This window comes from Hyperolius riggenbachi, chromosome 12 (genome assembly GCF_040937935.1).
Source record: "Hyperolius riggenbachi isolate aHypRig1 chromosome 12, aHypRig1.pri, whole genome shotgun sequence".
Taxonomy (NCBI): Eukaryota; Metazoa; Chordata; class Amphibia; order Anura; family Hyperoliidae; genus Hyperolius; species Hyperolius riggenbachi.
Window position 1 is genome coordinate 202,161,011 of NC_090657.1, and position 13,602 is coordinate 202,174,612.

The 13,602-nt window shown below is 42.9% G+C and overlaps 1 protein-coding gene across 1 annotated transcript in view; it reads left to right on the top strand.

The window, feature by feature from the left end:
• The window catches only part of UBE2V1 (ubiquitin conjugating enzyme E2 V1), a 65,783-nt gene extending 56,739 nt beyond the window's left edge, over positions 1-9,044 (top strand). The window contains exons 3-4 of the mRNA XM_068262879.1: positions 5,021-5,146; positions 8,200-9,044. Of these exons, the coding sequence (XP_068118980.1) occupies positions 5,021-5,146; positions 8,200-8,346 (273 nt within the window). The 3' untranslated portion in view covers positions 8,347-9,044. The remainder of the gene's footprint in view (positions 1-5,020; positions 5,147-8,199) is intronic.
• Positions 9,045-13,602: the final 4,558 nt, after the last annotated feature.

Below are 13,602 nucleotides of genomic sequence, written 5' to 3' on the forward strand. Positions count from 1 at the left end.
TACTTATCGGACTATAAGATGCACCCAGGTTTAGAGGCCAAAAACCAGGATATATATAATTTTTTTTTTTTTAACTGGTGCATCTATGGTCCAGGTGCATCTTGTAGATGACAATTATCTTGTCTCTTTGCATTCTTCTGTGTCCCCAGTGTCCTATCTGTCCCCCTGTCTCCCCTCTGGCTGGTGTCCCCTGTCCTCTTGTGTCTCACCTCCCCCCCCAATTCCCCCACCCCCGTCCCCCTAGTATTCTCCTGTGTCCCACTTGCCCCCCAGGGCCGAAGAGCAACAAGGGAGCACTGGACACAGGAGGGCAGCTGGGACATAGGGGGGGGCGGTGAGACACAAAAGGACGCAGGACACCAGAGACACGGGGCAGCAATGGAAGACAGAGTGGGCTCTTATGGCGGACACCTTCAGACCATGAGACGCGCTGAATTTTTACACCCACTTTTAGGGGAGCAAAAGTGAGTATTATGATACGAAAAATACAGTAAGCGTTTTTCCCACTAGCTTGGTCCAAATTACTAAGCTGGAGTTGCTAGTGCCAAATGCAGAACTCTTTCACTGTAGATTTTATGATGGTAACTCCGTTGTTTGTAATATGCCTGTAAAGCCAAACCTTTTATTTAATGAACCTCTCTTTGCCACTTCCTGACATTAGAGCATTGAGAGGTGATGTTTAACTAACTAGGTGCTTTCAGTTTTTGCCCTTTGGCCATTTTCATCATATTGATTGAAAATGGATGCGATTACTATAGGACTCTTAGGAGCTCCTTTTTCATTGCTGTTACCATCGGAAGCATTGATTACACTGCTGGTTTGATGTTGAAAGAAACTTATGATTTAATCATTGCTAATATTTCATGCTTGCTTTAAGCTATACTCAGCAGGTTCTCTAGGCTATTACTCTATAACTTATTCTGCTTATCTAGCCATAAAACATTTAGCTGTGTGCTGGGCAGTGATGATTCTTGATACAGTTGCTCTTTTATTTTTTGAGTTTTGTATTCCAAGGGACAATGAAAAGTGGTTACTAAATCAGAAAGTTTACTCTATCAGAAATTCAAACAGTATACTATAGTACTGGATCTTAGTTCAGTCAGTAATTGAGTCATTTTTTTCAATGCTTCAGCAAGTGTAAACAAACAGTTTCTAAGCTACATCAAAATGCAGTGTTTAACTATGCAAGGATTTGCATAGAATAATTATGCAGCAGCCTGCACAGGAAGCCTGGATCTCACCAGTTAATGCAGGTACAGTACTTGTAGTGTGCTCCTCTGTCCACGTCTGTGCAGCTAGGATGATACTGTAGCATTGTAGCCATGCAATAGCAAGTCACAGATGACAGGCAATGCCCTCAGTAATCAGGAAGCAGCTTACACAGGAAGCATAGGTCTCACCAGCTGGTGCTTTTGAAGTAATCCTCGCAGGCCCAGAGTAGTGTGCAGTTAGCGAGCAGGCTACAAGTGGCTGCATGCTCCTGCCCACTTTCCACTATAGCCGGATACAGAGTACCGCAGGGGACAAAAAACAGGTTTGTTACAACAGAAGTTCTATTAGATCAGTTTACTATACCTGGCTTTACTCTTATATACTTCTAACGGTGCTTGGCCGGGCCCTGGACACATAGTTTACTATACCCGAATATTTACTATATCAGAGTTTAGTAGAGCGAGATTATACTGTATATGCTTGCTGAAATTCAAACGTGAAGGCTGGAGGCCATCTTCAGTGCAGATGAGAGGCTGCTGTACCAGGGCCTCACTTACAACATGTACTGACTAATAGCATGCCCGGGCAAATAGGGAGTTGGCATCCCCCCACTTGCTATTGCTTTTTCTGCATGACAGGCAGTCCCTATACTTACAAATAGATTCGGAAGGTCATTTGTAAGTCAAGTCATGTATATATACTGGTATCTGTGGATTAGGCTCGGTTCCCGCTGCACAGATCACAAACGGATCTGTTTTCTGAGCCATTTGTAATGTTGGGCATCAGTTTTCATCTAGCTTCCGACTCCACAGCCCTGATCCTAACCAAACAGTACAAATCGCCGGCAGTACTCAGTGGTGAAGGCCAACTTCTTAGGCTTTTTGTGTGCTGTGCTTACAGACTGGGTTCCATGGCTCAACCCAAGGTTAATATACTTTCAATGGCTGTATTTTAACATTTAATACAGAGTTCATGGTATGCATATGTAGAGTGGGGTATAACACTGTATTAGCTGGGCCTATTTTTACAGCGAGTCTGAAGCAACCAGAAAGCACACTAATTCAGCGTCAGCCGATCCACATTTGTACCGGATAACTGAGACTCTACTGTAATCTCATTTTCACCACCATCTGATGCCACAGTTAACCCCCCCTTCCCCCAACATAGCCCTGTGATAGCTATCTTGCTGTAGGCAATGCCCATTTATACATGGAGGCTTTTAACTTCCTGAAAAACCAAGATTCCACCACGGACAGGCTATTTTTATTGGAAAACCGATGCATTGCAACACCGGTATTCTACTACGACTGGCACATTGTATCTATACATGACGGGTACAGCACCACTCCAGCACGTGCGATCTGGGCCTCAAACAGGTTTTTAAAAGTGAAAGGACAGTACTACAAGTAGTTCTGACTTGCATCAAACGTGTGCTTTCAGTATTTTCAACTTCAATTTTGGATTAAGTTGTGCTTTAACTATTTCAGGACCGCAGGCTATTTTTTACAAATTAGGCCACTGCAGCTTTAAGACCTCCGGCAGGGCCGTACAACTCAGCACACAAGTGATTGACACCCCCCCCCCCCTCTTTTTCTTCCCACCAACAGAGCTTGTTGGTGGTGGGCTCTGATCCCTGCTGGCATGTTTGTTTGTTTTTTTTTTCTATAAATATTGATATATATATATATATATATATCTCCTACCTAATAAAAGGCAAGTGTCGTTGCGTCCGTCTGTGTGTCAGTGCTTTTTAGCACTGCGCATGTGCAGGGACAGACTCAGAGGCACTGCCGAGAGCTGAGGGAGGACGGGGCCAGAAGGGTGTGGCGTGTGTGGGTCGGGCGTGTGTGCGGCGCACGCGAAGTAGAGACAGACCTAGCCTGTTCTTAAATGGGCTACACACACACTCACACACACTCACGGAGCATCGACGCACGCGATCTACTGCTAAACATGCCCCCAGGACTTCATGTCACTTGGCTTGTCGTAATCAAGTTAAATACTTGGTAGTTACAGTGGGGCTACTGCAGGGGTCTCAATCTCGTGGGCCATTTGTGGCCCTCGATACAATATTTTGTGGCCCGCGCCGGCAAAAGCTTCCTTATAGTTCGCTTCAGTGCTCCCAAGTAATCCGCCGCATCCCCGCTGCTAAACGAGGGCTGCAGAGCCCCCAAATCGCCCGGGGGAGCAATCCGCCGGCATTTCCTGGAAGGGGCAGAGCTTTCAGCTTCAGCTATGCCCCTCCTGACGTCTCTCCCCGCCCCTCTCTGTGAAGGAAGAGTGAGAGGGGCCAACAGAGGCGGCGATGCGCCGCGATTGACGTCAGGAGGGGCAGAGCTGAAGCTGAAAGCTCTGCCCCTTCCAGGAAATGCCGGCGGATTGCCCCCTGGGCTATTTGGGGACTCTGCAGCCCTCGTTTTTGCGGATTACTTATAATGGGAGCACTGAAGCGAACTATAAAGTAAAATAGGTAAAATAGTTTGCTAATTAAAACTGTTAATAATGACATTTGAGGACTTTTTTTGTGAAATCCCTTATGCGGCCCAGCCTCATCCTGACTTTGCCTCCTGCGGCCCCCATTTAAATTGAGTTTGAGACCCCTGGGCTACTGCTTCTCCGAAACTTGCAATATTACAGTGTAGCTTATTATTTAGTTTACCAGACTTCCTTTTTAAAGCGGTATTGGACTTTTATTGAATAAAAACCTCCTTTGTTTACAACTGTACACAAGTTATTATTAATATTCAAATCCTTATCTTATTTATATCAACAGAGAAACGTACAGCCACATCACAACCTTGCTGGCAGCATAAGGTCTGTGAGGTGTGTCAGTTTGCCAGTTATTGCTTGTAATTTCTCATTCAGAGTTGCAGTGCGCCCTGCAATTAATTACTCGCAGGAGGGGGGAATTTACTGGGGTAGGCCATACTTTAGAGCAAGGCTGTGGAGTCGGAGCAATTTTGGGGTACCTGGAGTCGGAGGTTTCATAAAGTGAGGAATTGGAGATGAGTTTTATGCCGACTCCATATCCCTGCAAGGACAGTTTTGCAGAATGCGAAGTTGTTCCAGCAGTAAGAAAGTTAAATTGCCCACGTGCCGTCTCAATGTATGCTGCTCTCCATTTTCCCTTTGCTTTCGCCTTCACAGCAGGAAGGTGGGAAGATGTAGTGCAGCGGCAAGAGTGTTCCTCGCCATCAGAACACCCTAGGACAGTTTTGAATTTTGCAAAATTGATCTAGCTCATACCGGCCCTTTAATGCGGATCCAAACTCCTGCACAGTACACGATGGAAAGTCTTTATTCCACATATAGTTGCTGAAGAAATTCACTGTGTTCTGTTTGTTTAAGCGGTTCAATGTGTCCTTTATTACTTCTTCTCAGCAACTGTGAACAGACTGCAGGAGAGCTCTGCCCAGGCTTAACTGAGGCTTAACCCTTTAAGTGCCTTCTACAAACGTGAAAAGAAGTAAAACGTTAGGTTTTGTGGGGGTTTTTTTTTTTTTTTTTTTGTAGGCTTTCCATAAATTGTAATGAGTTTAGTTCCTCTTTGAGTCATTTATAGCTGGCTAAAAACTGAAAGGGAAAGATCATTCTTTGTTACATTACAGAATGATTTGGGAAGTACGGACATGGCATAGAACTTTTTTTTTTAAAGAAGGTGAAATTTGACTTTGTATAAAATTATTATTAATATAGGGATATTGAAATGAACATATCTACACATGACAAAAAAATAACATCTCTAATAAGAATACAGCATAGTATGGCCAAAGGGTGCAACACTTAAAGCTCTGCTTTTCTCTTTCAGACAATTTATGAAAACAGGATATACAGCCTTAAAATAGAGTGTGGTCCTAAATACCCAGAAGCACCTCCGTTTGTTAGATTTGTAACGAAAATTAATATGAATGGGGTGAATAATTCTAATGGAGTGGTGAGTATACTTTTGTATCTGTATATGCTTTTATTCTGTCCTCTTATGTGGCTAGGCAGAATTCAACAGTCTAATTGTAGTAGATATTATGTATTATTATATCCTGAAAGTTTCATTCTCTTATTCCTGTATGAGTGTCCTGCTTAACATGGGTTGTTACCTTTGTTGCTTCGGAATAGGGGACACAGAGCATACCTATGAAATAGCCGCCGGGATATATGGGTGCAGGATAAAGCCTGCACAAGTCCCGGCAGCGTTAATTACTATTCCCCTTCCAGGTCAATGTGGTTGGTAGGGAATGATGTAATTCGGCTTCCCGGTGTTGCTGGAGGCTGAATTAGTGTTTTAAAAGTAATTTGAGCTCTGTCTTTTGATGGCGCCCAAGTTACTCACTGAGCGCCGGTAAAGCTGTAATTCCTATTATGGCCTATGGTGGCGCGCTGACTACGCCCAAATCTCGTGTGCTGTTTTAACAGTGCTCAGAAACAAAGGACACCAAGGGGGATACAATAATTGAAAGGACATCTACAAGATTCCCATGGACTATAAACGCACCAGGTTTTGTTTTTTTCTTCCCTGGTTTTTGTTCTCTAATCCAGAGTGTCCTCTATTCCCAAAAATTCGGTAGCTTCTTATTTGTGGAGTTAGGTGAACTCTGGGACCTGATTTTATGGTTATAATTTATTTGGGGGTTGTAGCAAGAAATAAAAATATTTGCTTACTGCAGTGACCAACATCCTTTTCTACATTGTGGGGGGTAAAAGATATTGTAAGGCAGAGTTTTCTACCAGTCAGTGGATCTATCCTGATGTTTAAATTGGGTAATAAAGGCTCCTGCTCCTGCTTACCCCAGCAATGAGTTGGGAGTTTCTGGATAGGCTTATGATAACTGTATGCCAAGCAAGAGTGCAAAGATTACTGCTGTGACGAAAAGAAGTTCCAGCTTTCTCTCAGTTGTGGAAATTGTAAGATCATTAAATTACACAGATATTTGATCATTATTTGTGCCAATTCTAAAACAAAAGCACACTTGGGGGAATCTACAGAGACATTACTCTTCGGATAGTATTCTTGCAGCAATGAAGATTGGGCTGCACAGCATACGGGGCATTGTATAGAAATTTCTGCAGGATCTAATATACAAAATTGCACAATGCCATCCTGACTACAGATAAAGGAAACTACAGCTGAAAAATATAAATGATTTATACATACCTGGGGCTTCCTCCAGCCCCATCCGCACGGATCGCTCCCACCGTCCTCAGTCTTCTGGAGCGCTGGTACCGGGTCCCGTCACTTCAACCAGTCGGAGCCAGTCTGACATAAGAGAAGTGCGCTCTTTGCGTATCTCTCCAGTCTTTGCGTATCTCTCCAGCAACCGCTTGAGAGATACGTAGAGGGCGTACTTCTCCTGTGTAGACTATCCCAGACTGGCTGAAGTGATGGTTGGGTATTGTAGAAGGAAAGTTCTGTGTGAGAGAGAATAGGGTAGGGTTTTGCTGTAGTAACATATCTGTAAATGTTACCAATATTTTACTACTGAAAAATATCACTGAAAAATAAAATATTGACAAAAGGCCAATATTCTACTAGCTTTTATTCCTGGGCACCCAAATTTCACCGTGCCTCTGTCATGCAGACGTCCTAAAGTCCTGAATGTCAACATGGCAGAAAAAAAAAGATGTCTTACTCCTGTTTTCTTAAACTGCATCTAGCAGTAACTAGCAGTGCCAGCAGTCATTGTGATCGTGTATGCGGTAATTCTAGATACTTAGCTGTGGAGTAGGGCTGGATGGGTTTACCATAAGACACTGCAGGCACGAGCCTACAGGCGTCTGATGGAAAGGCGGCTCACTCCCCTCCCCAAGTGTGTCTCTCTTACTTTACCTGTGCAGAGTCCTGAGTGGAGTGTAAATGAGGTTACTTACCCTGTTCTCTGCATTCCACTGACTTCAGCCAGGGGCACCTCTAGCTACCTAATACCTGGGGGCACCTCTAGCTACTTAGTATTAGGTAGCCAGCAGTTGATATGTGACATGATGAGATAGACATAGGTATGTACAGTGCCAAGCACACAAATAACTATGCTGTTTCTTTTTTTCTTTCTCTGCCTGAAAGACATATTAAATATCAGGTATGACTCAGTCCTGACTACAATGTTACCCTCTCTGATAAGAAATCCAACTAGAAAACACTTTCCTAGCAGGAAAGAGATAAAAAGGGTCAATAGTTCATACATTTTAGCTCTGGCATACTTCAATGAATGTGTCATTGAGCAAAAACAATAAAACTGTTAAAACTTAAAAAGTAGATTAAAATATAAAATAACTGTGGAATTTCTTAAAACGTCATTTTTAAGAGAAGGAAGATGGATACAATCGTTTATTTCATTCGTTTATTTTCGCCTCTTGTGTCCTTTATGGGGCACCTGTAGCTACCTATGACTGGCAAGGGACGTAAGGGAGAAATGACAGCTGTGCCAGCCAGCACACTTGCACTGCGGTTCGACAGGGGTTTGTAGGTTCATGGAGGGCGAAGTCTAAGGTGCCAGGACATCTGTGCCTATAGGCTCCTGTGAGGTAAATCCAGGCCTGTCAGCAGTAAAGTATCTGCTGAGAATACCTTACCAGTTGTTGTAGGTGGAGCTCCTGAAACTGTTTACTTGTAATATTTCATATGTTTCTGATTAAAAATGTTTGTGCTCAGTGATCTGCAAACTTGGCTCCCCAGCTGTTAAGGAACTACAAGTCCCACAATGCATTGCAGGAGTCTGACAGCCACATTCATGATTCATAAAGGCAAATGCATTGTGGGACTTGTAGTTCCTTAACAGCTGGAGAGCCAAGTTTGCAGATCACTGGTATAACTAATCAAAGAAATGTAAGAAAAATAGTTAACATTTTCTTTATCATCCTTTTGCAGTGTATTTGTGTTCTTTGTATCTATTTGCATAAAGTTTACCTCATCAAAAAGTGAAGGGAGAAGTCCTGATTTCATGTAACCAATACTGGCACTGTGTAATCGTGGCTGTTTTTATTCTTTTTCTTGTCCAGGTGGATCCCAGAGCTATATCCGTATTAGCAAAATGGCAAAATACCTATTGCATCAAAGTTATCCTGCAAGAAATGCGACGTCTAATGATGTCCAAAGAAAATATGAAACTTCCTCAGCCGCCTGAAGGACAATGTTACAGCAATTAAAAGGAAAACAAATAAAATTAAAAAAAAAATCAAAAACCACAAAAATGAAAAAGAAAAAAAAAAATTCTTCATGCCCAATTTAAAAAAAAGAAAAGGAATTTAAGCTGTCTTCATTTTCTGCGGTAGTAAATTTTCTAGATACATCTTGTAGACCTCAGACTTACTGGAGAGGAGGTTCCCGAGATAGTCATTTTATCTTGAGACACTATAAATTATACTAATATTTTATTTTATTTTTTGTTTTTTCCCCATTTTTTCAGAAAAACAAAACAAAAATATAAGTTTGTGCTATAACCATTAATCCTGTCTGCATAGTTCAAACTCTGGCGTCAAGAAAAATCTATTTAAATTTATTACTGTTAAGAAGCGTTTGGCACATTTATCTGACTGTGAAAAGAAATGTATCACACAATCACATTGCTGCAGTTATCCTCCCTTCCCCCTTTCCCTCCTCCTTTCTCCAACCCCCCCCTCCCCTGGATTTTCCCTGCTTTACACATCTACTTCTGAGCTCTCTGTCCAGTGGGGCTCTGTTTTTTTGTTTTTTTCTTCCCTTTTCTTTTGTCTTTTTATTTTTCTTAGTCCAGTTTTCAAACTGGGTTTCATGGACTACTAATGGGAAAGCGTGCTAACTTGGGTCACCCCCCCCCCCCCTCCTTTTTTTTGTGTCGTCTTTAATAAATGCTGGATATGGCAAATTTTCTTGTCTGGCTTTTGTGCTCTTTGTTTAGGGTATTTAAAATGAACTTGCGTGTGCATTGTTTATATTGCACATATGGGCCAATATGCAATTAACTCTTCTAAGTGATATTTCCACAGCTTGTCAATAAATTGCTTTTTATACAATACAATAACATTTCTATAGCGCTTTTCTCCCATAGGACTCAAAGCGCTTAGGCTCTCTCAGATTCAGTAATTGGTAGTAGGATGAAGTATTCACACAACAAAAGTTATATTTCTGCAAATGCCAAACTGAATAGTTGAGTTTTCAGTCTGGATTTAAACACCTCTAGAGATGGAGCTGTCCTGATCTGTTGAGGTAAGGAGTTCCAAAACATAGGGGCAGCATGACAGAAGGCTCTGGGACCAAAAGTTTCCAAGTGGACAGTGGTTATGACTAGATTATTAGAACCTGTGGATCTGAGAATGCGGGGATTGCTACGTAGCTGGTACATATCTTTCATGTATCCAGGGCCTAGATTATTCAGGGATTTAAATGTCAGTAGGCCGATCTTGAATAGGACCCTCCATTCTATAGGTAGGGAGTGCAGGACTGGCGTTATGTGGCAGTGACGGGGTTGGTTGGTTAGCAGTCTGGCAGCAGTATTCTGTATCAGTTGTAGGCGGTACAAGACCTTTTGTGGAAGGTCAGTGTAGAGAGCATTACAGTAGTCCAGTCGGGATGTGATGAAGGCGTGGACTAAGGTTGGCAGATCTTCTGGGGGGATGAGGTGCTTGATTTTTGCAATGTTCTTCAGGTGAAAATAGGATGATTTCACCACAGCAGAGATTTGAGTTCTGAAGTTTAAATCCCCACCAATTAGAACTCCCAGGCTACGCACATCATCAGAGCTGCGTAGATCCGTGCCTCCTATTCCCAGTGGTGAAGACTGCAAGTTAAGTTGTTTTGTTGTCATGCGCTGCCCTCCGATCATAAGGACTTCAGTTTTGTCTGCATTCAGTTTCAGCCAGTTGTCATTCATCCATTGCTGTAGTTCACGTAAGCAGGCATTTATAGTTAGAGTTGGGTCTGTCATACCAGGCTTGAAGGAAAGATATAGTTGGGTGTCGTCTGCATAGCAGTGGTATGTCAGGCCATGTTTTTGGATTAGTTTTCCAAGCGGTAACATGTAAATTGTGAAAAGCAGGGGAGAGAGGATTGAGCCCTGGGGCACCCCATACTTAAGTGGTACAGGGGTGGACAGGAAGGGCCCCATAGACACTTTTTGGGTTCTGCTACTCAAGAAGGATTGGAACCACTGAAGAACTATGCTATTAATGCCGCAGTATTCCTGTAGCCTGTTTATCAAGATGTCATGGTCAACTGTATCAAAGGCTGCAGAAAGGTCTAGCAGTATGAGGATCGAGCACTCTCCTCTGTCTCTTGCCATGAGCAGGTGGTTGCAGATTTGGATGAGGGCAGTTTTAGTGCTGTGGTGTTTCCTGAAGCCAGACTGGAATGGGTCATAACTGTTGTTTTGTAGGATTTTTGGCTTCTAGCTGGAGATAAATAGCTTTTTCAATTAGCTTGCCCAGTAAGGGGAGGTTAGAGACAGGTCTGTAGCTGGTCATTGCATCTGGGTTTCAGGGAGGGTTTTTTGAGGAGAGGCCTGATGATTGCTTCCTTCAGTAAAGCAGGAAATATCCCTGATTGTAAGGAATAGTTAACAATTTTGAGGAATACCGGTACGAACAGGTTGGGGCAGTTCAACATGAACTGTGTTGGGCCAGGATCCAGGTCACAGGTAGTTAGGCGGAGGTGAAGGAGGATGCTTGATGTGACTTCTTCATAAATTTCTTTGAAGTTTGACCAAGGTGTTACGTTGTCTCTGCTAATGGACTTCGGCGCTATATTAGGCTCAGATGCTGTAAGTTGGATGGCGGACCTTATAGCGGAGACTTTGTGAAGAAATGGGCAAATTTTTAAACCACCAGCAAAAGAAAATACTCAAAATAATTTTATGAGTACTTTTCACATAATATTTAGTACTTTTTCAATTGCAAGGTGTTGAAAAGTTTTTAAAGAGATGAAAAATTATCACCTAGGAGAAAACTCAGAAGAAAAAGTGAATTGTATATGGACCATTGTCTGTAGCAATGCGTATAACCTATCAGAAGCAGCGTTTACCTAAAAGATGCATATTTAACTTTAACAAAATTGTCTTTTCTGCTAGGCTCTGCCACATAGCCTTTTTTGTGTGAAATAATGTTATTCTTTTTTCAGATAAGTAAAAATGAAACAATAACCATAAAACCCCCACAATTTCCCCATCTGTAAGTCCCCTTCTGTCTTTTACTTAGCAGCATGTCACCTGAAACAGTACAGCAGTTATACATTAAACAGAGTATCTTGGCTATCTTAAACATGGTCAACCAGCAGGTCCAAGTTTTGTAAAATGTGTTTTTGGATCCCCTATTCTTATAAATGTTTTTATACACCGGTAGGTCCGGATGGACAGATTTAAGAAATTCCGTCAGGGTTGGTGCAGTTGCATTTTTCCACTTCCGGACTAATTGTCTCCTGGCATAATATCGGAATATGGTCACACTTAAGAGAAAAGGCGTGGGCACCAGTGCACTCCAGTCAGCATTTATTGCACGTTCGTGTATAAAACAATGTAGCAGCTTGAGAAATGGTAACACCATCAGATTACTTCACCCGTCCAGATGACACCTAGCACACGGAGCCCGTCCTCCTGACAATTGTTTCGCACCTGCCGGTGCTTGCTCACAGGGTTTAGCTCGGTGGCGTTATAATTCCAACAACGCCACGGAGGAATGGGCGTAAACAAATAGTTGCTAAAGCACACGCCCATTAGCCTGTCTACTCCAATCCGCCGCCAACTCCCATGGCTGACGAAGGAGTGCGCGTCATGTTCGCGCACTACCGCCCTCAGCAGGACAATTCCACCAATCCCGGCCGCATTTGACGTCCATATCACGTGGGCGTCTGCATTACCATGGAGACGGGTAACCATACCCGAAGACCAAACGAGGCCACTCCCTCCAAGCAATCCGGAAGGGATAGTGGCTTTTCATTGGCCCTGGCAGATTTGTTTTGGAGGTACAGAGGAACGGATAGGCAGGCAGGCGCCAGTGAACACTACATTGTTACCTCACGGACTGAGTTTAGTGTTCATACAGATCATAATTATACTTAATTACAGGCCAACATCAAGACCTTGAAATTACAAGCAGACCTGACTCCCATTATACAAAAATGTGAATAAAACATGATGCTTAAACCAAGCCCACCCTAGTAACCCATAAACACACTACGAAGGGTTATGCCAGCAATCCCATACAGGAGGTAATTAGAATACCATCTAGGAAGAAATATATACAATTGCATTTATCTCTCTAAAAAGACAATTAATTTTTGTCATTGAATCCAAGGGGCCCCATGGCATTCGTTTTGGAGATTCAAAAGGATTCCCTCTGTGATAGGAGTTTCTCCCGGTCTCCCCCTCTTCTTGGAGTCACGACAGCAATCAGACCCACCATTTTAAGGAGGGAGGGATCGCTGCCGTGCACTTCCTCAAAATGCTTTACAAGTCTGGGTACACCCCCTTCAGCCTTCCGCACAAAGCGTATATGTTCAACCAATCTTTCTCGCATTGGGCGAGTCGTTTTCCCAATGTAAAAAAAGGAGCAGGGACACAGGAGGGCATACACCACAAACTCTGTTCTGCAAGTGATGAAATCCTTGATCTGAAAGTGAACCAAACCCAATTTCACTTCTTTAGTTTTGAGCACATGGGGACAAGTAGGACAATGTCCACATGGAAAAGTGCCTTTAAATTTTTTCCCACCCAACCAGCTGTCACGTGTGGGGGCTATGAATTCACTATTCATTAGCATAGATCCTAATGTGGAACCCTTTCTAAATGCCATAGTAGGTGGCTGTGTCACCTTTGGGTCTAAACTCATATCTTGCTCTAGGATTTGCCAATTACGTTTAATGATTTCCTGAATCTTCTCAGACATTGGGGAATAATCAAAAACTAATACAAAACCATTTTTCTCTGACTTCTCTTTGTTCATCAAAAGGTCTGTCCAATCAGTATTTCGAACCCTTTCAAGAGCTTGATCCAGTTGGGTCTTTTCATATCCTCTAGCTTGGAAGCGATTATGCATTTCCAATGCTTGTTTTTCAAAGTCCTCTTGTCTACCATTGTTTCTACGCAATCTAAGGAATTGACTATAGGGTATAGACGACTTTACATGAGGTGGGTGATAGCTTGCGCTATGCAGAACCGAGTTTGTGGCAGTACTTATCCTGTGCCCCCTTCGTCACCAGGGCACCCTCCATCACTTCAATAGTGAGGTCAAGGAACGGAATCTGAGTTCCTCCCCATTCACCTGTGAATGACATATTCATGTCATTCACGTTGATGTATTGCAAAAATGAGTTCAAAACAAATCTGCCAGGGCCAATGAAAAGCCACTATCCCTTCCGGATTGCTTGCAGGGAGTGGCCTCGTTTGGTCTTCGGGTATGGTTACCTGTCTCCATGGTAATGCAGACGCCCACGTG